This window comes from Suricata suricatta, chromosome 11 (genome assembly GCF_006229205.1).
Source record: "Suricata suricatta isolate VVHF042 chromosome 11, meerkat_22Aug2017_6uvM2_HiC, whole genome shotgun sequence".
Lineage (NCBI taxonomy): Eukaryota > Metazoa > Chordata > Mammalia > Carnivora > Herpestidae > Suricata > Suricata suricatta.
The window spans coordinates 67130198-67157795 of NC_043710.1; the positions used below are offsets into that span (position 1 = coordinate 67130198).

The 27598-nt window shown below is 34.8% G+C and overlaps 1 protein-coding gene across 2 annotated transcripts in view; it reads left to right on the forward strand.

Annotated features, from left to right (window-relative positions):
• TMEM135 (transmembrane protein 135) overlaps nt 1-27598 on the forward strand; it is a 231882-nt gene that overhangs the window by 75478 nt on the left and 128806 nt on the right. For both annotated transcript variants that reach the window (XM_029957131.1, XM_029957132.1), the window contains exon 5: nt 9242-9307. In XM_029957131.1, the coding sequence (XP_029812991.1) occupies nt 9242-9307 (66 nt within the window). The remainder of the gene's footprint in view (nt 1-9241; nt 9308-27598) is intronic.

The window sequence follows — 27598 nt, forward strand, 5'->3', positions numbered from 1 at the left end:
AAGTATGTCCATAGCATTTATTGAAATCACTGTGATATGGATGCAAATAAAACCTTTTCTCTGTTTCAGAAGTGAGTAAGGTACAGAGAAAATCATACATCTATAATATATGCTAAGGTAGAAATATTTATATTTAGGAGGGACATTTATTAAAGGGACATGGAAGACTTAATGGAGGAATTCCGAATTGAACCTGAATGTAGTTTAAAATATAATCTTACAATTTCTGCCTTTTAATTCATTTGTTTAGGTCTGGGAATAGCACACTACAGCCTGCCATCTGTTTTGTAAATACAGTTTTATTAGAACCATGTTCATTATGTCCATTTGTTAATGGGTTGTCTGTGGCTGTTTTCCTGCTGCAGTGACAAGAGTTGTTTGCTACAGTGACAGAATAGTTGTAACAGAACTATGTAGTCTGAAAAGTCTAAAATCCTATTATTTGACCTTCTGCAGTAATGTTTACTATCTTGCTTTAGATAATTTATATTTAACATAATTGTTTTTATAATTTGAAATAGGTAGGTACAACTGTCTTTTTGTTTTCTTTTTGCCACCTCCATTTTGCTTCTTGGTTTCTCTTTTTTTGGATTTCTTGGATTATGAATATATTTTACTGTTCCATTTAAATTTGTCAATTGGCTTTTTGGCTATCTGTTTATGTATTATTTTTTAGTGGTTCCATTAGTGATTATAATGTACATGTTTAATCTTTGATCGTCTACTTAAATAATATTTTACCACTTCTAGTAAAATGTAGAAGGTTTATGACCGCATAGCCCTCTTTATTCTCCCCCTCTCATGTTGTATTGCTCATATATATTACATCTACTTACATTGGATGCACCATTGGACAATATTATACTTTTTTCAACAGTCATACATATGTTAAAGATCTTAAAAGAATACAAGCTTTTACATTTACTTAAATGTGAAATACAAGCTTCTCTGTTTACTCAAATGTTACCATTTCTGTTGCTTCTCTTCATAAAGTTTAATGTTTCTCTCTAGAATTATTTCTCTTCAACCTATAGAAATTTCTTTAGCATTTCCTTTAGAATAATTCTGCTGGCAACAGATTCTTGTAGTCTCTTTCACATGAGAATGACTTTATTTTGCTTTCATTTCTGAAAGATATTTTTGCTGGATATAGAATTCTGGGTTGGTAGGGTTTTTTGTCCAAAAAACTTTAAAGATGTTCTCTCTCATTTTCATGGCTTCTGATGGCAAATCCATGATTATTCTAATAGTTCTTCTACCATATGTAATATGTGTAAGTGCTTTTCTGGAGGGGCTACTTTCAAGATTTAAAAAAATAAATGTGGATTTTAGTGTTTTGTTTATATGTGTCTAGGTATGGTTTTTATTGAGCTTATCTTACTTGGGGTAAGTTATTGACTGACTTTGAGTCTATAAATATATGCCTTCTACCAAATTTGGAAAGTTTTGGCCATTATGTCTTCAATTATTTTCTCTATGTTAATTTCTGTTTCCTCTTTTTCTAGATCTCTGGTAAAACAAATTCTTGATTTATTGCTATTCTCCCACAAGTTTCTGGGTCTCTCTTAAATTTCTTTTTTCAATCTTTTTTTCCCTCTCTCTTATTTAGAATAGATAGCTTTTATAGATTCATCTTTAAGTGCACTGATTTCTTTCCTCTTTCATGTCTACTCTGTTGGAAAGCCCCCATTCATTGAAATTTTGATTTTATCTATTGCATTTTTCAGTTTCAAAATTTCTGTTTTCAAAAATAGTTTTCATTTCTCTGCTGAGAACTTCTCTTTCCATTCATAGTAAGTGTGTTTAAACACACTTCATGGAACACAGTTAATGGGTGCTTTGTAGGCTTTGGTTATTTCAGCAGTCTGTCTTTTCTTTGAGAAGTGGCCGTGATTTTTTGTTCTTTGCAGGTTGAGTAATTTTGTATTGGTGCTGGATATTTTGAATATCGTGTTGTGAGACTCTGGGTCCTGTTAAAATCCTTTGGAGACTGTTGATTCGTTGTGGTTGCTGTCATTGTTGTTAATAGTAAGCAGTCAACATGTTGGATTCAGACTGCAAATTCTGTCCCATCTTCAGTGGGCAGTAGGTCCAAGTAGTTATGTGTTCAGTATCTTTCCTGTGATGCTTGGGTTTGTCCCATCTGTGTGCCACTCATGGGTCATGCTAGGACCTGGGCGGTATTGTGATTGTAGTTTTGCTCTCAAAGCCTTTGCTTTACTCTTTGGGTCTGTTCAGGGCTTATGTGATTAGCGGTGAGCTCTGTACTTGTGCTGGTTCAAACAGATTTAGTTCGAGGATCCTCCTCTTCTAGCTGTTCCCTTCTGAGATTACCCCTCTATTCTCTGCCTCACAGGCCTCCCTTTCTGGGTCCTGTGTCCAGAAGGATGGGAATTTTCTTGGAGTTGCAGCTGCCTGCACCACTATCACAGCTGCACACACTCAACAGGGCCTGGTTTTGGGGCAAACTGGCTAGAAAAGAGAATGAGAAATGTAATGGTTATTTTCCTTTCTTCTTTGCACTACAGGAGAGGTCAGTCCCCTTTCCGTATGCCTTTGGTCAGAGAAACAGGATTTCTTTTCCAGTCTTAACTACCCCCATTGCTGCTGCTTTATCTTATAACCAGGGCTTATCCTTGGGCCAGAGTCAAGAGAAAACAAAGAAACCCCCCTGAACAGCCAGGGATTAATTCCCTGTACTTTCAGTGGCTCACTTGGGCTCCTCTTCCCCATTTTCTGGCTAGGAAGATAGATTTGCTCTCAGAGGTTTTGCCGCCTGTGCTGCACCTGCGGCAGTGTCGGAGCCCGAAGTTATGAACTGTGTTCAGTGAGCTTGGAAAGTGTTGGGCTGTAGGCAGCGCCTGGAGAAAGACAGTGAGAACGGTTTAGGGACATCACAAATATCTTGGTTGCTATGTTAAATATAACAGTTTGTGTGTTTTGAAGAGCTATTGTTAGATTTGTTTCATGCATTGCTCCTTTTGAGAAGCAGATAGCTTATGCTCCGTTTTCCTAATTTTTATTTTGTACTTTTATCATCATAAGAAAGGAAAGTAGCTGGTGCTTGAAAACTTCAGTGTTTAAATCTTTTTTCTTCTATGACTAGGGTAAAGAGTTGGGCAATAAATTTTGCATACAATTTTTGAAGGCTTTTGCTAAATTAATCTTGAAATAATGTTTTCTATTTTCTATTTTCAAGAATTTTAGCATAAATAAATGACCATCTGGTGTTATGCGCTAATTGTGGTTGATTGTTTTATATATTATAGTACATTTTTAATCACTGGTGTGATTTTTTTTGTTTTTGTTTTTTAAATATTTTTAATGTTTGTTTTTGAGAGACAGAGAGAGAGAACAAACGGAGAAGGGTCAGAGAGAGAGAGTGACACAGAATCCAAAGCAGGCTCCAGGGTCTGAGCTGTCAGCACAGAGTCCGATGCAGGGCTTGAACTCATAAACCATGATATCATGACCTGAGTGGAAGTCAGATGTTCAACCAACTGAACCACCCAGGTGACCCATGATGATGTATTTAATTGCATTTTTAATTGCAGTTGAAGACTGATTTTAAGGTAGAGTTGGAATTCTGCATTTTCTTTGTGACATTAATAGTAATAAAATGATCATTTATTGAGCACTTAAGAGTTTTCCTTCCGTTATATATCATTATTATCTTTATTTTGCTAATGATATAGTTGAGCTCAAAGAAATAAAGTTGTTTGTCCAAGATCACACATCTTAGAGCCTTCTCAGCAATCTATTTCTAAAACCTGCTTCCTTCATCTTTATGCTGTATTGTTATATATTACACAAGGTGCCGGGAGTACATAAATTATCTAATTTAAACCCTCTAGGACCTCTCTGTTTAGTTGGTGAACCAGGACAATTAAGATATAGTTATAGACCAGTAAGTGCCATGACTCTTTGACACAGATTTTTGTGTTTTAGATTCATAGCTGGCATTAAGGCTCATTCATATTTGGTTTTTCATTAGTCCAATTCTTATTTTTACACTAAAAAATCAAAATTAGTATTTCTTAAACATTTTTTCATTGCAAAAGTACTGCCTTAAGTTAGGCTTTGGATTCACCATTTTATATTTAGCTAGCTCTTTACTGAGCTTTTCACATATGTTAACACCTACATTGACCACCCACAAGAAGATGGGTTCAAAATACCTGTTACCATCTTACAGAGGAGATCAGAGCTTAGAGAGTTTAAGTGATCTGCCTAAGGTTGCCCAGATAGTAAATAGTGGGAATAAGATAACTAGAATTCTATTGCTTGACTAATGGGAAACAAATGCCTGCTAAATAAAACTGTTGGCTTTATATTAATAAACCATATATTAAACTAATGCACTCAAGACTTTCTATAATAAGATGGTTTAAATCTATTATAGTGCTTTTTAAAGTAAAATATATTAAATATATTTTTCTTTTTTAAACTGTTAATGTGTTTTGAGAGAGAGTGAGTAAGTGCACACTTGAGAGCTGGGGAGGGGTAGAAAGGGAGGGAGAGAGAATCCCAAGCAGGTTCTGCTATGTCTGGCAGAACCTGAACTGTGAGATCATGACCTAAGCTGAAATCAAGAGGTGGGCACTTAACTGATTGAGTCACTCAGGCGTCCCAATATAGATTTCTTCTTAATTTTGCTTACGTTGTGATGGTGTATTGAGTGAAAAATTTTTAGACTCTAAGAGCATGAGTCTCTATTGAATTTGGCTGTCTTCACTGTTAGGACCTATTTAGTATAGTACTGCTTGTGTTATGACATTTTTCATTGTTCCAAAATTCTACTTTAAATGTTTTATCTTTATGTGTAACAAAAATTGTTACTCTTTTTCTTTCCTTTTTATTATTACCAAACAGTATATGTGCATGGTAGAATGTTAGAAAGTAAAGAAAAAGAAAACATCCAGAGACTTTTACTGTTACCAATTCATTATAAATCCTGGATCCTTTTAGATTTGCACGCATACATGCACAAACACAAGGATCCAGCCCAGAGCTTTGCATTTATTACTTCTAGATTTCATGTCTCCTAAGTCTGTTTTATCTAACACTCTTTTAAAAAGCAGTCTCTCTTGGTAACCCATTTTTAAATAAGGACCTATGGATTTTTTTTTCCCCCTGCCACTGACAGAAAATGTTCAATGAATGTTTTTGTTGTAATCATTTTAGTTGTTACCAAAACTCAGGGAGATGGGAATTTCAATGAAGAATTTGCTGGTGGTAAATTTATAAATGGTAAGAGTTAGCCCTGTATCTCATTGTTTTTGACACTTGTTAGCCATTGTTTGGGTACAAGTAAATTAAAAGCAATCTCTTTAGTAGAGGTCAAAAGAATGTTGTACACTCCAGTGCTTCCCTATAGAATCAAAGGAAACTGAGCTGAATTGACAGAGTGCTGTTAGAATGAGCCATCCTTGAAAATGTTGGTGGGAAGAGCTGATGAAATAAATCAATTTAGTCGGAAACAAAAGATTGAATTTGGTATTCTTCTACTGGAGAAAGTGTAGAGAAAGAATTAGATCTTCAAACTCCCTCTGGTTTTTGAGACACAAGAAAGCAAACAGTTTGATCTGGTTTAGAGAAGTTTTTGTGTATTATCTCAAGTGCTCGCTGCCTCTGCCTTTCACCTTTTGCTCCTCAAATATATACAGTAACCAACCTAACCTAAATGAGTACTGTTAATCACATCCCTAGATTAAAGTTTAAAAAGAAACAGGAAGGTGGAAGATGTAATTTAATGTATATATCATGAAGAATAGAAAAAAATACAAGTACATCATGGTGTGAAATTTTTTTCCTTCAATAGCGATTTCTATAAATAGATTTTACAGCATCTAGCTTTATATGCTTTAGTAAAATTCGTTTGTCATAGCAAAGTTGTTCATTTAAAACCTTTTTTTTTTTTTGGTTTGGGTATGTGAATAACAACCCCTTTCCTTTTCTATTAACAGCCTATTTTAGCTTTCTTAGTGAATTATGAATGGGAATTATATTCTTATTGTGATGCCGTCACAAAACTTAGCAGTATTTTCTCTAAAAGATTTTTTATTTTCTAACTTAGCATTTAGATATCAATTCCCCAATCTCTGGGTGTGTGTGTGTTGGATTGTTTTAAGGATTGCTCTTCTCATTTAAAAAATGTTAGAAAAAATTTACTTTTATTTGTAAATCACATGCTGTATTTTACCAATAAATGTTGAATTAAAAGTTTCTTTTAAATTCATATCTGATCTTTAGTTGATCACTTTGCCTTGATAATTCCTAAACTGTGAATCTTTTTAGCTTTCTAATTCTGTAACTATGTAGATTTGTAATAATAAAGATGTATGATTTTCAGCCTTAGCTGGGTTCTTCGTGTTGCTTGGCAGTTCTGTCCCCTTCTGTTTTCCTTTTACATTACACAGTCTCACCCCAGCCTTCAGTCAGTATCTTTGTCCTTCTCAGAAGATTATCCTGTTTTCTAGTTTAGAGAGGGAGAGGGAGAGACAAGGGAGCAAAGGGGCAGGCTAAGAGCAGAGGGGAGGAAAGGGAAAGCATTTTCCTTTATTTGTACCTTCTCCCTTTTAACACAGTTTACAGATGGCTGAGCTCTTGATCCTGTCTCCTCCAGGAATCCCCTTCCATTTCCCTCCCTGAGTCTAAACTTCTGCCTTACCGACAACCTCTACTTAGCCGTTAAAAGCCTGTTTAAATCTCTTCTATCTTAAAAGTATATACTGTTTTCAATTTTCTCTCATCTCTGTTCTTTTTTGCAACAACTCATTTCTTACCTTTATTGTCAAACTTTTTGAAAGAGTTTGCTCACACTGTTTGATGTTATATTCTTTTATTCAGTCCTTGACTATATTCTTATGTGCACCACTCTATAGAAATTGTGAAGTATTTGACCTCTTTGCAAAATTGGACACTATTGATTTACTTAAAATCAATCTTTAAAAGTGATGAAAAAAATTTTGGTCAAGTATGTTTATGCAGTTTAAGCAGTCAAATAGTGTGGTGTGAAGCTAATGGAAAAAATGGTATTCTTCACCTCTTCTCATGCCTGATTTTCACAACCCAGAGGCAACCACATTTCATCTTTTATTTATTTCTTCTGTTATTACTTCCTTAAATTTAAATTATCTTGTATCTACTTATGTTACACCGATCACACTGATTTTGTGACATTTTGGTTAATATCTTTTGTAAGTATATATATTTTAATGAAAATAATCCTGTGCTTTTTTCTTTCTTTTTGTCCTCCAGGTTTTCATTTCTTCCACCCTTTGTATTTCTTTAGATGTGCATTCACTTTTAAAATTCAGAATTGTATTTTTTGGTTCATTTTTTTGGCTTACTAATTCTTAAAATGTATATTTTTAAAATTCTATTTTAATTTTAAATGTATGTATTTAAAATTATATTAAGAGCATTTTAGGGGCGCCTGGGTGGCTCAGTCGGTTAAGCGGCCAGCTTCGGCTCAGGTCATGATCTCACAGTTTGTGGGTTCAAGCCCCATGTCGGGCTCTGTGCTGACCGCTAGCTCAGAGCCTGGAGCCTGCTTCAGATTCTGTGTCTCCCTCTCTCTCTGACCCTCCCCTGCTCGGGCTGTCTCTCTCTGTCTCTCAAAAAAAAATAAAAGACATAAAAAAATTAAAAAAAATAAAATTATATTAAGAGCATTTTAAAAATTATATTTTCTATTATTGAAGGTTGGAAATGTCTCCTTCCTCTTATGCTGGGTTAAATTAGAAGCACATAATGTGCAGATGATTTTGCATTCTCTCTTGTTTTCAACCATAGTCCTGTGAAACCTTTTTTTCTTAGGCTTACTGGCCATCTTGCTCATCTTTGCACATGCCACACATGGTCTTACCTATTGGCCTTTGTATTTCTTCTCCCTTTGTACTGGAGTACTTTCTCATGGATGGAATGTTTTTGTTGCCCCAGAATTCATGTCAAAACCCTAACCCTCAGTATCATGGTGTCAGGAGATGGGCCTTTGGGAGGTAAGTCAGATTAGATGAGGAGCCCTCATGAATGGGATCAAGGCACTTATAAGAGTTGAGAAAGAACTTGCTTCACTTTTCCAGCCATCCAAAACCAGGAAGCAGGTCCTCTCTAGACCCTGGATCATTAGTTTTCTCCCTTATTTTTCTTATAAGAGTTTTGTAGTTTTGGCTTTTATATTTAGGTTAGGTCTTTGATCCCTTTTCAGTTAATTTTATATATGGTATAAAGCAAAGGTCCAAATTCATTCTTTTGCATGTGGATATTAAAAAGATTTTCCTTTCCCCTATTGAATGATTTTGATATTCCATGTATGCAGAGGTTTATTTTTTAGCTCTCTGTTCTATTTCACTGACCTGTATGTTTGTTTATGATAATACCACACTGGTTGATAACTGTAGCTTTGAAATACGTTTTGGAATCAGGAAGTTTGAGTTCTCTAACTTTGTTCCTCTTTTTCAAGATTGTTTGGGCTTTTTGGGACCTTTGGGTTCCGTATCAGTTTTAGGATAGATTTTTTTGTATTCCTGTAAAAAAGTCATTGGAATTTTGGTAGGCTTCACACTGATCCTATAGATCATTTTTGATGATATCAACATCTTAACATTTTTCTTCCAGTACACGAACACAGGATGTCTTTTCATTTATTTATGTGGTCTTTAATCTCTTTTAGCAGTGTTTTGTAGTTTTCAGTGATAAGTCATTTGCTTCTTTGGTTAAGTGTATTTGGAATTGTTAATTTCCTTTTAGGATTGTTCATTGTTAGTGTACAGAAAGCAATCACTCTTTTGAGTTTATTTTATATATGGAATCACTGAATAATTTCATTTTCTGCCAGTATTTCAATAGCAGTCAAGTAATTTGAACTGAACTTAAATGGAATGAAAAATAGATGATAATTTCTGAATTGAATTCAAGTACTTATTACTTAATCTTTGTTAATCAAACTAAGGTTTAAACTTATCTAAGTGTACTAATTTGAAATTATATAGATATAGATGAGTACTAGCAAATCAAAATAACCTTTGAAACAATTTGTTTTAGCTCTTGATAACCTTAAACATTCTGAAAATGAGATTTCTGAAGTAGAATGCAGATCATGTGCCTCTTAATATGCTGTGTTGATGCTCCTCTAAAAGTTGCTGGAAATGTAATAGTAATGAATGTTTTTTACAGTTTGGGGGTGGTAGTACAGAATAGAAATGATGTATATTTGCTTTTTTTTTTTATTTCACAGGCCACAGAAACACTATTTAGAATGGGAGTAGCAAGAGGAACCATCACAACATTAAGAAATGGAGAAGTAAGATGAGAATTTTGACATAAATATTATTTCTCATTTCAGTTTGCCATTTTTAAAACTTAAAATGTGAATTCTGTGATAATTCATATAACAAATTGAGAAATACATGTTGAGGGAATCTTACCTACAAATTTATTCTAGTTTAGTCATATTTGCACCAGATCGTTTGTTGAAAACAAAATGCTAACTCTTTTAATCTTTGGTTGGCAATTTGGTTGGCAATTACTTTTACTCTTAAAAGATAATGATATTTTATTTAATAATAACTTTTACAAATATATATATACTTTTTAATGAAAATAATCCTGTGCTTTGTCATTCCTTTTTATCCTATGTTCTATAGATCTGATACTTCTTTCTTAGGATAAAATAATTTGTAATGTTGACATTAATCACAGAGAGAGAGAGGGAACAAGAGAGAGAAACAAGAGAGAAAAGTTTGGGTGGGAGAGAAATCAATTTAGTCTGTCTGTTTTATAGTTGAGGCTCAGTTAAGGTATAGATTCTAAGTTTTAACTTTTCTAAATGTTCCTACCAATTCTTAAAAAAAAAATGTTTCCACTGGAAATAAATTTTCATTCCACAATGATTATCAGCCTAACTACCACTCTGTCTGCCTTTTCTTTAAAAAAACTATTTTTTAATGTTTATTAATTTTTGTAAGACAGAGAGAGATAGAGTGTGAGTGGGGGTGGGGCAGAGAGTGAGGGAGACATAGAATCTGAAGCAGGCTCTAGGCTCCAAGCTCTGAGCTCTCAGCACAGAGCCTGATCCCAAGCTCAAACTCATGAACCATGAGATTAGGACCCGATCCCAAAGTTGGACACTTAACCGACTGCCCCTCTGTCTGCCTTTTCTTTTCTTCTTTAAAAAAATTTATATATATATATTTTTTATTATTATTTATTTTTGAGAGACAGAGACAGCGCGAGCAGGAGAGGGTCAAAAAGAAAGGGAGACACAAAGTTGGAAGCAGGCTCCAGACTCTGAGCTAGCTGCCAGCACAGAGCCCGATGAGGGATTTGAACCCATGAACTCTGATCATGACCTGAGCCGAAGCCGGCCACTGAATTGACTGAGCCACTCAGGCGCCCCTGCCTTTTCTTAATTCACTTTTTCACTAAGACATACTTAAGTTGATGTTGAATATGACATCACATTCTCATGTTCCTTTTTCTATTCTCCTAGCAAATACTTAAGGATAAAATACAGTGTTCCTCATTACAGAATTAAGTTCTGTGTTATTTAATGTAATATTTATAATTAAATAGCTTAAATATTAATAGAAGTGACTGAATATCTGAGGAGTTAACTGAAATTGTATTAGTGTATGATTATAAATTTTATCAGTCAATATATCTGCTTGTTAGGTAAAAATGTACAATCGTTTGGAAATGATATACTCTTAAATGTTGAATTGTATATTGGCAAGGCACTTTGGTATTAACTTGTAGTATATATTTTGTCTATGAAAAAGACTTAACTGATCTCTTTGTATTCTCAAACTGTAGTATGGGGTGGTATACATACTACATTTTTTGAGAAAAAAATCCCATTAATAAAGTCAGACATTTTATCTGCCTAGAATATATCAAAATAAATTTCAGATTTTAGTAAGTAATATATATTTTTTGGGGGGTGGCAATGAATTTTTGAATTTTATCTTCTGTTATAGGAAGTTTGGGGAAATGCATGCAAGTTTTAAAAGTAATCTTTCGAGCATACCAACACATATTAGATACGTACATATTTTATATAATGGAGAAGAAGTAGTTAAAGCCGCTGGCTTTTGATCCATTTCTCCCCCAGTTACTGAGGATTACCACAGGTTGCTAGTCTTATTAACAAGTATTAATGTGGGACAAAGTTTTTAAGCACTCTCTGATTTTGTTTCCAAAATGAGGTTAAAATTAAAGTGCACATGGTTTTCTTTTACATTTTAAGGTGTCTGAAAATGGTATGTGTCTTCTAATCTGTGATACCTCATACTAAATACCATTTAGTACTTTTCATGTTTTAATATCTCATAAACTGACATTTCTTATGTCTCTGATATATTGGGATTGATAAAAATGATATTTTATAGCTTAAAAATACAGTGACATGTAATAAGTATTCAGTAAATGGTAGAATAGGCTACAAAATAATTTTAATTTGATGATTTGATTTGGAAAATAGAGAATTAAGACAAAAAACAAACATATCATTAAAGATGGGTATATACAAGTAGCATAGATTTTTGGAGATGCTGGTCTAAGTGTTATGGAAATAGATGTTAGGTATAACATGGTTCATGCCTTTAGAGGTTGAGGAAACAATTGCATCACTACCTAGGAAAAAGTCTGGTTGAGAGTAAAAAATACTTAGTGTATGTTGAGTCTGGAAGTAAATAGAGTCCAGATTCTGTTTGGAATGTGCTAAATTTTCGTATCAAGGCAATAATAGAGAATTTGTTTGGGAGTAGGAGAAGAGCTAAAAGGATAACAATTGACTGGATTATTTAAAGAGAAGATGAAATCACCATATTTATCATATTGAAAACTTTATGATATGCTAAGGGAGGAGAGGGGTTAGCAGCTTACTTGTCCTAGGGCATTTAAAAAATTGTTGTAGCCCATTACTGTGAAAATTTCTGTTGAACAGTAGTAGGAAGTAAGCCCATGACAGTGCTATCAGGTAGGAAGAATAAAGACTGGTATATCCAAATTCCAGAAAAACCAGTAAGCTGTTATCTGGTTGCATGAGGACATTGTTCTTTGCTTGTCTGCCCTCCCCTGTGTTCCGACTCTAAGCCTACACATTTTTTCTAGTCATGGGGCATTTGTACTTGAATGTTTTAAGAAATGCTGAGACCGGAAAACATGGTTTCTCTCTCAGAAAATAAGAAGGTATTTTTTGAAGGAGTTTGAAATGGACTTTATAATGTTATAATGAGTCATTGGAGAATTTAGGCAAAGGAAGGACACATTATCTTTTTCATTCTTTATCACCACTCTGAAAAGGGGAAATTATGCTCATTTTATAGATTCAGTGAGGCTCAGAGAGTTTTAACTTTTTTCTCCGATCAAACAGGAAATGGGAGAGCTAGGATTTGAACCCCTGTTTGACTCTAATTCTCATTCATTCCCACCATAAAATATAATCTCCCTCAATGTAATTCACTTAGTTAGACTAGAGTTTCTCATTGTTCAAGTATCCTATAGCTTGACAAGTTAAAAAGAGCACAGTAGCTAAGACTTCTGAGATTATTATAATCATCAGTGGTTTTATATGCATTCTGATTATCACTGTTCCCTTTTCCTATGTATAGAGAAATATGTGGTGTAAAATGAATGGGAGAAAATACTGACCTTTCACAGTTCTGTTTTGCCACTAAGTGTCTAACCATGTTGATATGGTCTTTGTACAGTCCTGTATGTGGGCTGGATTTTTGTATCTTGATTAAATTACACAGGCAAGAAGCAGACCATTTTTCTGAGTAGAAGTTTTTTCTTTTCACATTTTTATTTTAGTTCTAGTTAATTAACATATAGTGCAGTTTTGGTTTCAGGAGTGGAAATCCGGTATTCATCACTTACCTGCAACACCCAGAGCTCATCATAACAAGTGCCCTCCAAAGTACCCATCACCCATCTAGCCCATCCCCTGCCCACTTCCCTCCATCAACCCTTTGTTCCCTATCGTTAAGAGTCTCTTATGGTTTGTTTTCCTCTCTCTTTCTCTTTCTATAATATCCACTTCCCATATGTTCATCTGTTTTGTTTCTTAAATTCCACATATGAGTGAAATCATACAGCATTTGTCTTTCTTTGTGTGCCTTACTTTGCTTAGCCTAATACACTTTAGCTCCATCCACCTCATTGCAAATGGCAAGATTTTTATTCCTTTTGATGGCTGAATAATATTCCATCTTTATCCACTCATCAGTGGATGGACAATTGGGTTCTTTCCATAGTTTAGCAATTGTTGATAATGCTAATGCAATGATAAACATTGGGGTACATGTTCCCCTTTGAATTTGTATTTGTGTATCCTTTGGGTAAGTAGCTAGTAGTGTAGTTGCTGGGTTGTAGGGTAGTTTTATTTTTAACTTTTTGAGGAACCTCCATGCTGTTTTCCAGAATGGCTGCACCAGTTTGCATTCCCACCAACAGTGCAAGAGGGTTCCTCTTTCTCTGCATCTTTGCCAACACATGTTGTTTCTTGTGTTGTTAATTTTAGCCATTCTGACAGATGTGAGGTGGTATCTTACTGTGGTTTTGATTTGTATTTCCCTGATGATGAGTGATGTTGAGCATCTTTCATGAGTCTGTTGGCTATGTGGATGTCTTCTTTGAAAAAATGTTTATTCATGTCTTCTTCCCATTTCTTCACTGGATTGTTTGGTTTTTGGTGTTGAATTTAGTGAGTGCGTTATAGATTTTGGATTCTAACCCTTTATCAGGTATGTCATTTGTAAATATCTACTCCCATTCCTTAGGCTGCCTTTTAGTTTTGTTGATTGTTTCCTTTGCTGTGCAGAAGTTTTTTATCTTGATAAAGTCCCAGTAGTTAATTTTTGCATTTCTTTCCCTTGCCTCTGGCTATGTGTCTGCTAAGAAGTTGTTGCAGCCTTAGGTTAAAGAGGTTGCTGCCTGTGTTCTCAAAGATTTTGATGGTTTCCTGTCTCACATTTAGGTCTTTCATCCAGTTTGAATTTATTTTTGTGTATGGTGTAAGAAAGTGGTCCAGTTTCCTTCTTTTACATGTTTCTGTCCAGTTTTCCCAACACTGTTGAAGAGATTGTTTTATTTCCATTGGATTTTCTTTCCTGCTTTGTTGAAGATTAGTTGACCATATAGTTGTGGGTTTGGTAGAGTTATTTTAAATGTGTTTCTTTATTGGAGAAGGGACTAACTTGAAATATTTATCATTACCACAGTTATTGAATGTGCTGGGCTCAAAAATTATGCTTTCGTAATTTCTTCAGGAAAAGTGTGATTCTGTTTCAGTCTTCCAAGTGTTTATATATAGGGTGAAACAACGCTTTTGTTGAAAGATAGAGTTACTTTCTTAAATTTACGTATTAAAAAAATGCCTACTGTTCTTTTACATAATTTAAGACCCACGTAAGCCAGAAAGTGGGGTTTTTTCATTAGATTATTCTTAATTCAAGGTTTTGAGAGAGGACAAAGTTTAGAAATTCTTTACCTTAGGAAGGAGGATTGCAAACTCCAGGTCTTAATTTACTCCTTTACCTTCTAGTATCAGCTCATACTATGTATCCATTTCTTACAGTGATGGCAAGGGTCACTGGGAGTGTATAATCCAGAAGCTAAATGACTTCCTAGCCAGTGAGTTTACTTACCTTTTGTAGCTCTATTAATCTTTATAAAAAATTTATGAATTTCTAAAATGTCAAGCACACTTTATTTTCATTTTTTTGAAAAAGTTTAATTTTTTATATCTCTGTCTTTAGCAGTACATTTGGAATTTTGGAGAGATGAATGGAAGGGGAAATAATCTTTTCCTATTCATCCAGCAAGTATTTATGGAACACCTTCCATATTTCTGGCATTGTTTTAAGTGCTTGTGATTCATGAGTGAACAAAACAAACCAATATCCCTGCCTTTGGGGGGTCTGATATTCTAGCCCATTAAAATAAAATAAAATAAAATTATAGGAAGGAGCTAGAAAGTATTTACAAATATAAATCAAATTATACAAAGGAGCTAGAAAGTAATTACAATTATATACCTTTAAAAGAAATTCTAAAGAAGTATATGGTTTAAGAGTACAAGTAATTTAAATAATAGAGGAAGAAACAAGTAATTAGAGTAAGGTTAAGTTAGTTTATAAAATTTCTTTGGAAGCACATCTTCAATTGGGCTTTTAAGGAATTTATAAACATTGCTGAAGGAGAGGAACTCCTAATTGCTAATTAGGAGGAAGTGTACAAATGGGCATAGTTGAGAGTTCAGGAGAGACATCTTGATGGAGAATTAAAAAGGAGGGGAGTAAGGTGTGGTGATGAAGGGAAGTAACATTTATTTAGTGCCTTTTCTGGGCACTTAGTAATTATTCAGCTCATTTATATATCAAAACAATGTTCCATTTTAGATTATTTTATCATAGTTCTTTCCAAAGGAGATATTTAAAATTCAAGAAAGTACAGCTGACCCTAGAACAACACAGATTTGAACTGCACAGGTCCACTTATATATGGACTTTTTTTTTTTTTTGATAAATGCATTTTTTCCTTCTTAGGATTTTCTTTTTTCTCTAGTTTACCTTATTATAGGAATACAGTATATAAAACTTTTATAGCATACAAAATATGTATTAATTGACTATGTTATCGTAAGGCCTACAATCAGCTGTAGACTATTAGTTGTTAAGTTTTTGGGTAGTCAAAAGATTTATGCAGATTTTTTTACTGTGTAGAGTTTGGTGCCCCTAACCTCCACATTGTTCAGGGGTCAACTGCAGGTTTTGTTTTTTTTTATATTTCCCTGATAATTTACCATATGAATGCTTACTTACATTGATAAAGCTTGAATCCAGAATTAATACTTTACCTTCTTCCCAAGTGGAATAGCCAGCTTTTTGTGCGGAAAAGAGCAGTTGAGCCCGCTAGTTGAAGTGGGGTTCTCTTCCTGGCTGTACTAACCTATGTGTTCTTGGGCAGTTTACTTACCTTCTTACAACTTCAGATTAATACTTTAGAAAATGAATTGATTAGTTAATCTTTAAGGCCCTATACATCTGTAATATTTTCTACTTCTAGGCAGCTTTGTATATCCCCCCTCTTCCTTTTTAAAAAATGTAGTTCTTAGCTTTCATGTACATGACAGTTGCCCATGGAGCTCTATAAAATTTAGGTGCATGGGCTCCATCCCCAAAGGCTTTGTCTCTTGGGTCTAGCTTACGGCTCCAGTGTCTATATTTATATAGATTTACTTATCTAGTATAGAACTACTAGTCTATCATACAGAATTACTAAAATCTACTGATTTTAATGCCTAGCCACTTCTGTAAACTATTTTAAAGAAGTATTTTTCATTCTTATTTCTTCTTTGAACTCAAGGAATACACAGTTTGAGAAAGACAAAACAGATGAAGACATAGCAAGCGGTTTGAAATGTAATTTTTGAAGATTTTTGTATATAAAGTAGAACACAGCAGCATGGATTGTTGCTGTTTTGGAAAGATGGACAGGGAATTTGACCCAGTACCCACTTGTGTTTTATATTACTGTATTCTGCATGCTTTATTAGAATGAAAATCTTTTTTGCCTTTCAGGAACAAAATGTCCTACATAAGTAATACAGAATATTTTGTTATTGTGTAATTGCTACAGTAAGGGTAGGAACTTTTTGTTACGGATTTCTTTCTTCAGGTTTAGCACCAACCTAGCATATAATAAGGATCTTAGTATAGTTCTGATGAACAAGTAATAGACTTATTTAGAAAGAAGATATGTGGTAAATATCATCTGGACTTAATCAACTCTTAGTTTAAGATAAATACAGCCACAAATATAAATTTATATGTATAATAAATACTAGGGCTATATTATATCAAAATCATGAAATTGTGATATTAATGATATATTTTTTGACATATTTTTTCATGAGTGAAGGACTATTTGAAGAGTATGAAATTTACATATTTGATATTCCATCTTGTTCACGAAATTACTTGAGTATTTAAGATACACTTCCAACATTGTTAAAATTGCTAAAAATTATATTTAATTTAGTATACTCTGATATCTTTTCTTTGTGAATGAGAATTATATAAAGAAACCTAGAAGTATGCTTTCATACATTTATATTTTTAAACTTGCATTTATTTTTTCTTGCAATTTATTTATTCTTACTCTTCTCTTTTAATACTACCTCAGGAAATGTGTATGTCTCTAATAAGCTAAGTGTTAGTTTTTCAAATAGTGAAGTCTTTGTGGCCTGGTGTCTAGTGAATGCCAGGTTCCAGTGGCTTGTAAAGTCTGACCAAATGAGGAATTATTATTGAGAGCATCCTAAAGATAGAGCTGATGCATGGCACTGGATTCAGATGTAGTGTGCCTTCCCTTCCTTTCTTTCCCTAAATATTAATGGAGTCCCAGGGACTAGGTGCTGGGTTTTAATGGTTAATAAAACAAGTATGATTTCTTCTCTCAGGAAGCCTTATATATTGAGTTTAGTGGCTGAATTCACAGCCTGCAACTTATGACCTTGCTACTCAGTATCTTCCTAAGTAGGAATAAATGCATTCTCTTCATGCATTACTGTTTGAGAAACAAATTAGATAATATGTATAAAGCAGTTAGCATAATGTCTGGCCCAAAGGAAGCCTATTAGAAGTTAGTCTATACTAAACAATAACTTTTTTATTTAATTAAATATGACTAAGCATATTCTGTATTTGAGTATATGAAGATCTCTGGATTGTGGTTATTTGTAACAGTGTGCAAACTGAAAATTGGTAATAAAAGACAGACTTTAAATACTTTGGTCAGCGTATATTGTCAGTGCCCTCTGCTGTCTAGTGCTGATAGCTCCCTTATATACAGAATGTTTGTTTAGTTACGGACTTGAAGTCTCCTACCCAACCAAATGCTGTTGAGCACGATTTTGTTTCAATACGTAGAATAAACATAGCAGGAATTAGTGCAATGGTAGAAAAACGGAAATGTACAAATAAACATAAGAATTCTATTAGAAAAACAGGGTGAGGTCATTGAATAGTAGAAACTTAGTTCTGATAATTGCTAGTCTTCGGGGATGAAAGTCCCACTGTGAATGGTGATACAGTGACCTTCCAGAAGTGCAGACTAAGGCTCCGTTGATCCTGTCAAGGGAAATTGGGTTATCTTTTCTGCAAGAAGGCCTCTAATTTATGTGTGATATTTTAACAGGAAGAAAATGTTAAGATGCTTTATACATATCCATTGCCATTTGAAATATACTCCTTGTTAACTTGATTAGCTTCCTCCCATATCGTGTAAGGGAGAAATGAAAAAAAAAAAGGAATTCTAGAATGTTCCTGAATAACTCTTTCAAATCTTTTTTTTTTTTTTTTTTGCCTTCTGGGGGTGATTTCCAAATTGTATGCTTATCAATAAGCTATATAAGTAATCTATTGGAATTTAACTTAGAAAAGTTGTTATAATATTTCTTCCTTTCAAGCAACAGATAGAATATAGCTAAAAAAAAAAAACCCACACACAACCAAAACAAAACAAAACAAAACAAAAAAAATTGGGAGAAAATGGATAGCATCCAGAGAAGGAGAGAAGTAGTAAGTTTGGAAAATGATCTAGAGAGAAAGGGTAGGGCCCAAAGAGTATTTATAACAAGCAAGCTAATGCAGGGCATTCCCAAAGCTTTCTCTAATGAGATGGGAAAAATGAGTTTTGATGGCAGAACAGAAAGTTTGAGATAAATGAAGCCACCGGTCATTACTTTAGCATGATGAAATATTCAGAGGCTTCAGAGAGGTTGTGGGATTGCTATCTTGCTCATTTTAAAAATGTTTATTTTTTAATAGCATCAGTCTGGGTGGTTTAGATATTGAACTGCCAGAGGCAGAAGACTGGTTTACATATATATATATGTATATATATATATATATATATATATATATACATATATATATGTGTGTGTGTGTGTGTGTGTGTATATATATTTTTTTCATTCAGTTTTTTAATTCCATGAATTAAAACAGCATGTTATATTTTGGCAGGTGCTTAGAAAATTTAGAATCTGTGCACGAATTACATCATAAAACACTGAGCTTCAGAACTTATATTTTATTCTTGCTGGAAAATTTTATCTTTGTCAGTAAATATGCTTCAAGTGGCTTATCATGTTATATGCTGCGGCATGATTTCATATTCATGGTGAACAGAGTATCTTTGGAAAATTCTGGTGCTGGTGCAGACAAAGACGGCCAGGGGCTAAGCTGAGGTTTTAAAAATATCAGATCATAATATTTGAGCTTGGTGGCCTTGTCTGTACCAGTTCTTTATGCGTCTTTCTATACCGAGGTAATTATCTGTTGAAGTGCCCTTATTTTGCCCATAATAGAAACTCTGTTTTTGACTTAAATACAAAAATAAATGTGCCATAATTTTGTCCTTAAACAAAACAAACAATATCTGGCTAATATCTGGCTAAGTATGGAACACTTAGGTTTTATTTTTCAAAAATTGGAAGGGTTCTTAAGATAACATCAGTTTGTTTGGATCCTAATAGGAAGAGCTTTAGGCCAGGAAGGCAATTATTTCCACATGGGTAAAGCCAGCCCCGGCCACCTTGCCTTCACCAACCCCTGAATTTAAACTTGCCTGTCTTGGTAATATAGCTAAATGTGGTTGAATGCATTAGAAAATGCAGACTCTATTATAAAAATCGTCTTTAGATATACAGAAAGAATTTTTTTTTGTGCAAAACATACCAAAGGAATTTTGTGTAAAATGTTGGGGTGAGTTCACCAAGTAATTTAAACTTTTTGAATTGCTGAAGAAATGTAATTTTGTATACCCATATATGTCCAGTATATTTCTTACGATTTTGTTTATACATCTTTTTTCTTTCTTTGTTGACTCTTGGCCATATTGTCAATAGGTGAATTTGCTAGGTAGTGACGAGTATCATTTGTGGTGGTCAGTAGGGATGTGGCAGATCAGAAAAGAAAGGATTTGCATTAAATGTGTGTTGGTCTTTCTGGTGATCAGCCCTGATCCTAAATCTATCACTGTGAATCACCTCATTAGCCTAATAGACACTCCTATCATTCTGAAATTCCAAGGATTTTTGAAGTTGTGTACCAGAAACTGGGAACAGAGACCAGATATATTCTTTATTATAGCATAGTCTGTAGATTTGCTTTTTCTGAAGATTTCATATACATGGAGTTATACAATAGGCACTCTTTTATATCTGACTTCTTTCACTTAGTGCATTTTTGAGGTGTATCCAAATCAAGTTTTTCCTTTTTCATGACTGAATAGTATTCCATTGCATGGATAATATTTTGCGTATCTGTTAACCAGTCAATGAAGATTTGGTTTACTTCTGGTCTTGGCTGTTATAAATAATACTTCTTATGGGGTGCCTGGGTGGCTCGGTAGGTTGAGTTTCTGACTCTTGATTTCTGCTCAGGTCATGATCCCATGCTGAGCATCGAACCTGCTTGAGATTCTCTCTTTCTCTCCCCCTGCCCCTTTCCTCTGCTATCCTGTCTCTCTCTCTCAAATTAAAATAAATTTTAAAAATTCTGTGAGTATTTGCCTAGAAGTCTTTGCTTGACATATGTTTTTATGTCTCTTGGGTTGATTCCTAAGATTGGAATTGCTAGGTCATCTGAGTAACTCTCTAAGAAAAAGTTACTGTGCCATTCTACATTCCCAGTGTCAGTGGACAGAGTACAGTTTATCAGCATCTTTGCCATGGTTTGGTATTACCAGCCTTTTTGATTATAGCCATTCTACAAATATGTAGTGGTATCTCATTATGGTTGTAATTTGCATTTCCGTAATGACTAATGATGTTGGGCATCTTTTTGTGTGCTTATTAGTCATTTGTGTATCTTTGATGAAGTGTCTATTGAAATATTTTCCCCATTTTCTCTTTGGGTTTGTTTCTCATTATTGAGTTGGAGCAGGTAAGTTTTAAAACATTCTAGGTACGGGGGCACCTGAGTGGCTCAGTCGGTTAAGCCTCTGACTTTAGGTCAGGTCATGATCTCATTGTTCATGATTTCGAGCCCCACATTGGGCTCTGTGCTGAAGGCTCAGAGTCTGGAGCCTGCTCTGAATTCTGTGTCTGCCTCTCTCCCTACCCTGCTTATGCTCTGTCTCGCTCTGTCTCTCAAAAATAAATAAAAACATTAAAAAAATTTTTTAATTCTGGATACAATCTCATATTATATGATCTAATTTTTCCCCTAGTCTGTTGTCTTTCTATGTTGTAAACAGTACTTTTTGAAAGTAAAAGTTTTAAATTTTGATGAAGATTCAGTTTATTAATATTTTTATATTCTAGCTAAGAAGTCTTTCTTTAATCCAGAGTTACAAAGATTTTTTTGCCTATGTTTCCTTTTAGAAGTTTTATACTTTATAGTTTTATATTTATTATTGTTATTTTTATTTTATTTCTTTCAAGTTTATTTATTTTAAGAGAGAGGGAGAGAGAGTGTATGCACGTGGGGAAGGGGCAGAGAGAGATTAGAGAGAGAAAGAATCCCAAGCAGGCTCCGTGCTGTCAGCACAAAGCCTGACATGGGGCTTGATCTTACACACTGTGAGATCATGAGCTGAGCGGAAATCAAGAGTTGGACGTTTAACTGACTGAGCCACCCAGATGCCCCTGGTTTACATTTAGATCTGTGTTCCATTTTGAGTTGACGTTTGCATATGGTGTGAGGCAAAGTTTAGCTATTTATTTTGCATGTAGATATCCAGTTGTCGCAGGATCATTTGTTGAAAAAACTCTCCTTTGCCTATTGAATTGCCCTGGCGCCTTTGTTGAGATCAATTGACCATAAATGTTAGGGTTTATTTCTGGAAATTTTATGGTTCTGTTTCTGCTAAGATGGAGGAAGTAGAGTCTGCCTTTGTCTCTCCCACTAATTACAACTAAAAACCCTGAACAGAATACATTAAGCAAACATCTGAAACCTTAAATGATAGCAGGAGATTGGAGGAAAGACTCAAAACTGTGAGACTGATAACAGTAAAGTTTCCTGTTTCTTCCCACTCACCATCCTTCTCCTCCTTATTTGCACTCCAGGGAATCTCCTATTCTTGATCTGTAAGTGAGTACAGACAGAAAAAACTCTAGGAGAGACCCCCCTCTTCCTCTGTTTATAGTCAGAGCACTAGAAAGGAGGGCTTCCCTATGAAGAAAACAGTAGAAAATCACCATTTTATGATTATGGTTTGCATTTTGGTTTTATTCTCCTAGTGGGACCCCAAGAAGGCCCCAGCCATGACGCTGTCCTCCAGCAGCAGGGGTGGTAGTGGCAGTTGCAGCTGTGCTACCATTTAAAACACAAACAGATATCTTTCCCTTTGACCAGAGAAACTAGAAAAAGGGGTTCTTATTGCCTGATGAGTGCGGGGAGGATATCTGTTATTTTTTGCTTTCTTCCTTTCGTGCAACTTCACCCCTGAGGCAGATGTAGTTGTAGGCCATGTGCAATGGTATGGGGGAGCAAAACCCTAACATAGTCAGAAGATCAAGAAAAGGAGCTTAGGAGACAGAATGTGGGGAAAATCATAGAGAGACAGGAGGTAGAGAAAAAGATAACCTAAATCTTGTGTCTAACATTTGAGACTCACCTCTGAGCAGAGCATGTGTGGACTCACAATGAAGGCTTTGAAAACTGTAGCATAGATCATTGCCCGTCGGTGGCGCATGTGGAGATAGATTGAATACACTGAAGAAACTTGGGAAACTGAAAGTAATATTGAAACCATAGCTCAGAGAAGGTAGGTCAGGATGTGTGGTTGGAGCCTAATTTGGTTGATTGCCTACAACAATAACATCGGCGAAAACAGCAGCGACAGCAACAACCACAAATAATAATAATTATCCGGAGGGCCAAGAGTCTTTAACATGATTAGGAATGTCATAATACAACTCTCTAGGACAAGATCCACAAGTACTTGACATGCCCAGAACCAAGGAAATCATAACCAATTGTATGGGAGACAGCAATCATCAGATGCCAATGCTGAAATTACATTGATGTTATAATTATGAAAAAGAGTTTTTAAAACAATATAATAACCCTGCAAATGTTTTTGACATGAATAGCAAGATTGAAGTTCCCAGCAAAGAAAAAGAAACTGTAGGAAGAACCAAATTGAAATTTTAGGGCAGAAAATTAAAATAACTGAAATATTAATATTAAATATAAAAATAACTGAGCATGTACTAGGTGAGTTCAACAGTAGAGTGGAGAAGACAAAAGAAAGAGAAATGAAGTTGAAAGCTCAATAATAATTATACAATCTGCACAATAATGAAATAAAGACAGAAAAATGAGCAGAGCTTAAGGACTAGCAAAGGTGTCACAAGTGTCCCAGGAGAAGACAGAAAGGTTTGTGCAGAAAAACTATTTGAAGAAATAATGGTTGAAAACTTCCAAATTTGTATGAAACACATAAATTTATATGTTCATAAATCTCAGTGAATTCCTACAAAGCTAAATACTGTATGATTACATTTATATAACATTCTGCAAAAGTCAAAACTTGTAGGGATGGGAGAATAGATCTGTGATTGTCAGAGATTGGAGGTGGAGGAGGAGTTGATTAGAAAAGGACAAAACAAGGGAATATTTTTGGTGGTAGAACTATTTTGTATCACAATGCTGGTGGTAGGTGCAAGATTCTGTATATTTGTCAAAACCCATGTTGCTGTACACTATAAAGTAAATTATACTGTATGTAAGTTAAAAAAGAAAAAAAATTAAAGCAACCAAAACGTGTATTGAAAGAGAATGCCATTAAGAATACTCTTGCTCTGAGGCGCCTGGTGGCTCAGTAGGTTGTGTCCGACTTCGGCTCAGGTCATGATCTCGCGATCCGCAGGTTGGAGCGCTGCATTGGGCTCTGTGCTGACAGCTCAGAGCCTAGAGTCTACTTCAGGTTCTGTGTCTTCCTCTCTCTCCCCCTCCCCTGCTCATGTTCTGACTGTCTGTCTCTCTTAAAAATAAATAAACATTAAAAAAATTAAGAAAAAAAGAATGCTCTTGTTCTTACCATTTCTCCTGGACTGTTGAAAATTAAGGAGCAGAATTAAGGAGGGTTGTTCTACAGATTTTTTTTCCCTTTGGTTTCTTCTAGGATTTCCTCTTTATCTTTGATTTTTTATAGTTTCAAAATGATATGCCTGGGTATAGTTGTTTGTTTGTTTGCTTTGGTATTTTTCTTACTTAGTAGTTTTTTAAACTTGCTGTATCTATTGTTTGGCGTGTTACATTAATTTAGGAGATTTGCAGTCATTGTTTCGAATATTTCTTCTGTTCCTTTTTTCTTCTCCTATTTATTCCCATTACATACGTTACACCTTTTTAGTTGTCTGCAGTCCTTGGATATTCTGTTTTGTCCTTCTCAGTCTTTATTCTCTTTGCTTTTCAGTTTAGAGTTTACTATTGTGTATCCTCAAGTTCAGAGATTCTTTCCTCAGCCATGTTCAGGCTACTAATATGCCAATCAAACTCATTCTTCATTTCTGTTGCGGTGTTTCTTACCTCTAACATTTGTTTTTGTTTTGTTCTCAGGATATCTGTCTGTATGCATTGCTCATCTGTTTTTGCCTGCTGTCTGCTTTGTCGGTTAGAGCCCTTAGCATATTCATCATGGTTGTCTTAAATTCCTTGTCTGATAATTCTGACATTTGTGCCATGTCTGGTTCTGATGTTTGCTTTGTTGCTTCAGAATTGATTTTTACTCTCTAGTATGTTTTGTAATTTTTCTTGAAAGCTAGACATGATGTACTAGGTAAAAGGAACTGCTCAAATAAGACTTTAGCAATCTAATGATGAAGTGTGGGAGGATGTAAAGCATTCTGTAGTCATATGCTTTGTTCTCAGTCTTTTAGAGAGACTATGGTTTTGGACAGTGAACTTCACAGATGTTTCTCAGTTTTTTTTCAACTCCCTTAGGTGGGACAGGATGGCTAACATGAAATGCAGTTCTCTACCCCTACATTAATTAGGCTCTGATAATACCCTAGCAAGATAGGCTCTGAAGGCAGGCCTTGTTAAGAACAGAGTTTTATGGCTTATTTCAAAATGGTTCCTTTTCCCTTTCCTCTGCTTAGAAGCACTCGGGGATTTCTGTCTGGTATACATGCCCTGAGAACCCAGTCCGCTTCTGCAGGTAAAACTCACATAAGTGTGAGCCCTTCCCCGACCCATGACTGGGTCCTTCTGGAGTTTTTAACTCTCAGATTTGTTCCCACTGAGCCTTCAGCAATTCAGTCAATTACAGGTTTTCCTATCCCAGTGCTGGTTCCTGTGGTTTCCACTCCTGAGTCTCTGCTGAGGTAAGCCGTGCCTCCCTGTTGCTGCCAGTCTGTTTCTCCAGTGTCAGGGGCAGTGGTTTGCCCTGTGTCCTTACCTCTTATGGATCCAAGAAGAGTTGTTGTTCAACAGCTCTTCACTTGTTAAAGTGGAGTCGTGAGTTCCAAGTTCTTTACATGTGGACCTGGAAGCCCCTCAGATTCTTTAAGGAGAATTAAATCCTTGTATTCATAATTTCTATATGATGTTGAAATACTCAATTTCTTTTTAACAAAGGTTCTGATTTTATTTTTAAAAGACAGGATTGGTAACATGGAGTGTATTTGAAATGGCTCAGAAAGAAGTTAAAAACATTTACCAAAAATAGAAATTCAGAACAGAATTTTGAATATGTACTGATATTTAACTGTATTAAAATGAAGTTTTTGTTTGTTGTTTTTTTAGGCTTTTCAAGTTTATGTGCCAAAATGAAGTTTATACGTTTTGTATTTCTTGTTGAGAGTAGGAGTATACAGTGCACATTTCTTTTTTTAAAATTCTGTATTAAAATTAGGAGGCAGATAAACCACAGTGCTTTCTTGTATGTGTGCTTAAGTTACAATCTTGTTCACTGCTCAGACTTGCGGTATTGGGTCCAGGGTTGTTCATGATGAAATTGAAAACAAGGTGGATTCAGTGGAGATCTGCAGACTCAAATAAGAATTCTCAGTGAGTGACGTTTTAGCTCCAGATCTCACTGCTTTCACAACTATCTTAAAGTGTTATCTTGTGTTTTAAAAATATAGATTCTGCTATCTTAAAAGCTGTTTTTAGTTTTGGCTTGCATGGGTTCTGTCAAAGCTATTTTGACAGTATTATTATTTTAACCATTGTGTTGTACTTTCATTTAAATGTTAAGTAGAAGAAAGCCCTTGAGAAGAAAGTCAAGTTATATACTAGGTAAAGAGTCTTTTCCATAGTTTCCTTAAACATGTTTTATTACTAAGGTATGAATGTAAATTAATATTTTTAACATATCAAATATACTCAACGTGGTGAGACCAGTTGCTCCCAGAGAATTACAGTTAAACCATATGAAGGTGTTTACTTTTCCTGGTGTTGCCTAGGCTGTGCAACAACATGGGGTGGCAAAAACTGGCCATTTCAGCCTCTGACCAGCTCTTCTATCACCACTCTGCTGATGAGAAAAGGAATCGAGGTGTTGCCATACCTCACAGAACACTAAAAAGCAGATGGTGATATCTAGCTATACCATGCCAAAGGTAAAGATTCAATTGCAGGGAAATATTTGTTGAAAACAAACTGTGTCTTTTCCCATTTCTTCCACTTTTTATATTCAGATCTTACTCATTCTTCAAGTGAGACCTATCTCAGTTGTTACCGCCTCTGATTTCCCCAGCTGGAAGTCATTTTTCCTTTCTCTGAAATATCACAGCACAATATTTGTACTCTATAAAAAGTTTCAGTATTTCCTGCATTTACATTTGTTATTTAGTTACTTGCCGTATGTTTCCTGCTAGATTTAAGCTTAGAGGATGGTTTTTGATCTGATTTTCCTTTGTATTCTGTGTAACACTTAGTATATCATCCCAGTTTCTATTCATTGAGTTAATGGAAGACAAACTGATGGTACATTAAGAGGAGAAAACTAAAAATAAAAGTCCTTGTTTGTATATATGTTTGTTTAAGTTACAGTTTCTTGTTCACTGCTTAGACTTATGACTGGGTGGAAGGTTGTTCAATATGGCCTGTAATGATTGCCACATACCTGTTGTGGTAAAATGATTATAATCATGCTATGCTATGAATTGTAGGTGATGAGAAATATTTGTGTGCAGAAATGTAAATCTCCTTAAATCTCCTAGGACTCCTTTAATCTCCACATCTAGAGCTGTAGCAGATATAATTTTGATTTGCCTTTCTATTTTTGTGATGTATGATTATTAAAATGATGGATTTTAACATGAATGTGATGAGAATTTATGAAGGTACTTTGCATCACTTACTGGTTATTGATTATTTAATGAAGATCAGATTTGCTTTAGGAACTATTACTTCTTTAGAAAATTATGTTTCTAAACTGAGTTCTAGATAGAGGGAAATGTAATGATAAGAGACGGCCACTGCTTTCCTGCATCTCATTTTAAAAAGTATTGTTTCATATGGGTTTCTTTTAACTCTTCACTATTTAGTGTTAAATATTTTAAATGTGACTTTTTTGTTAAGGATTTTTCTTTCTTATAGAATGTAAGTAAAATTAATATTTGGTT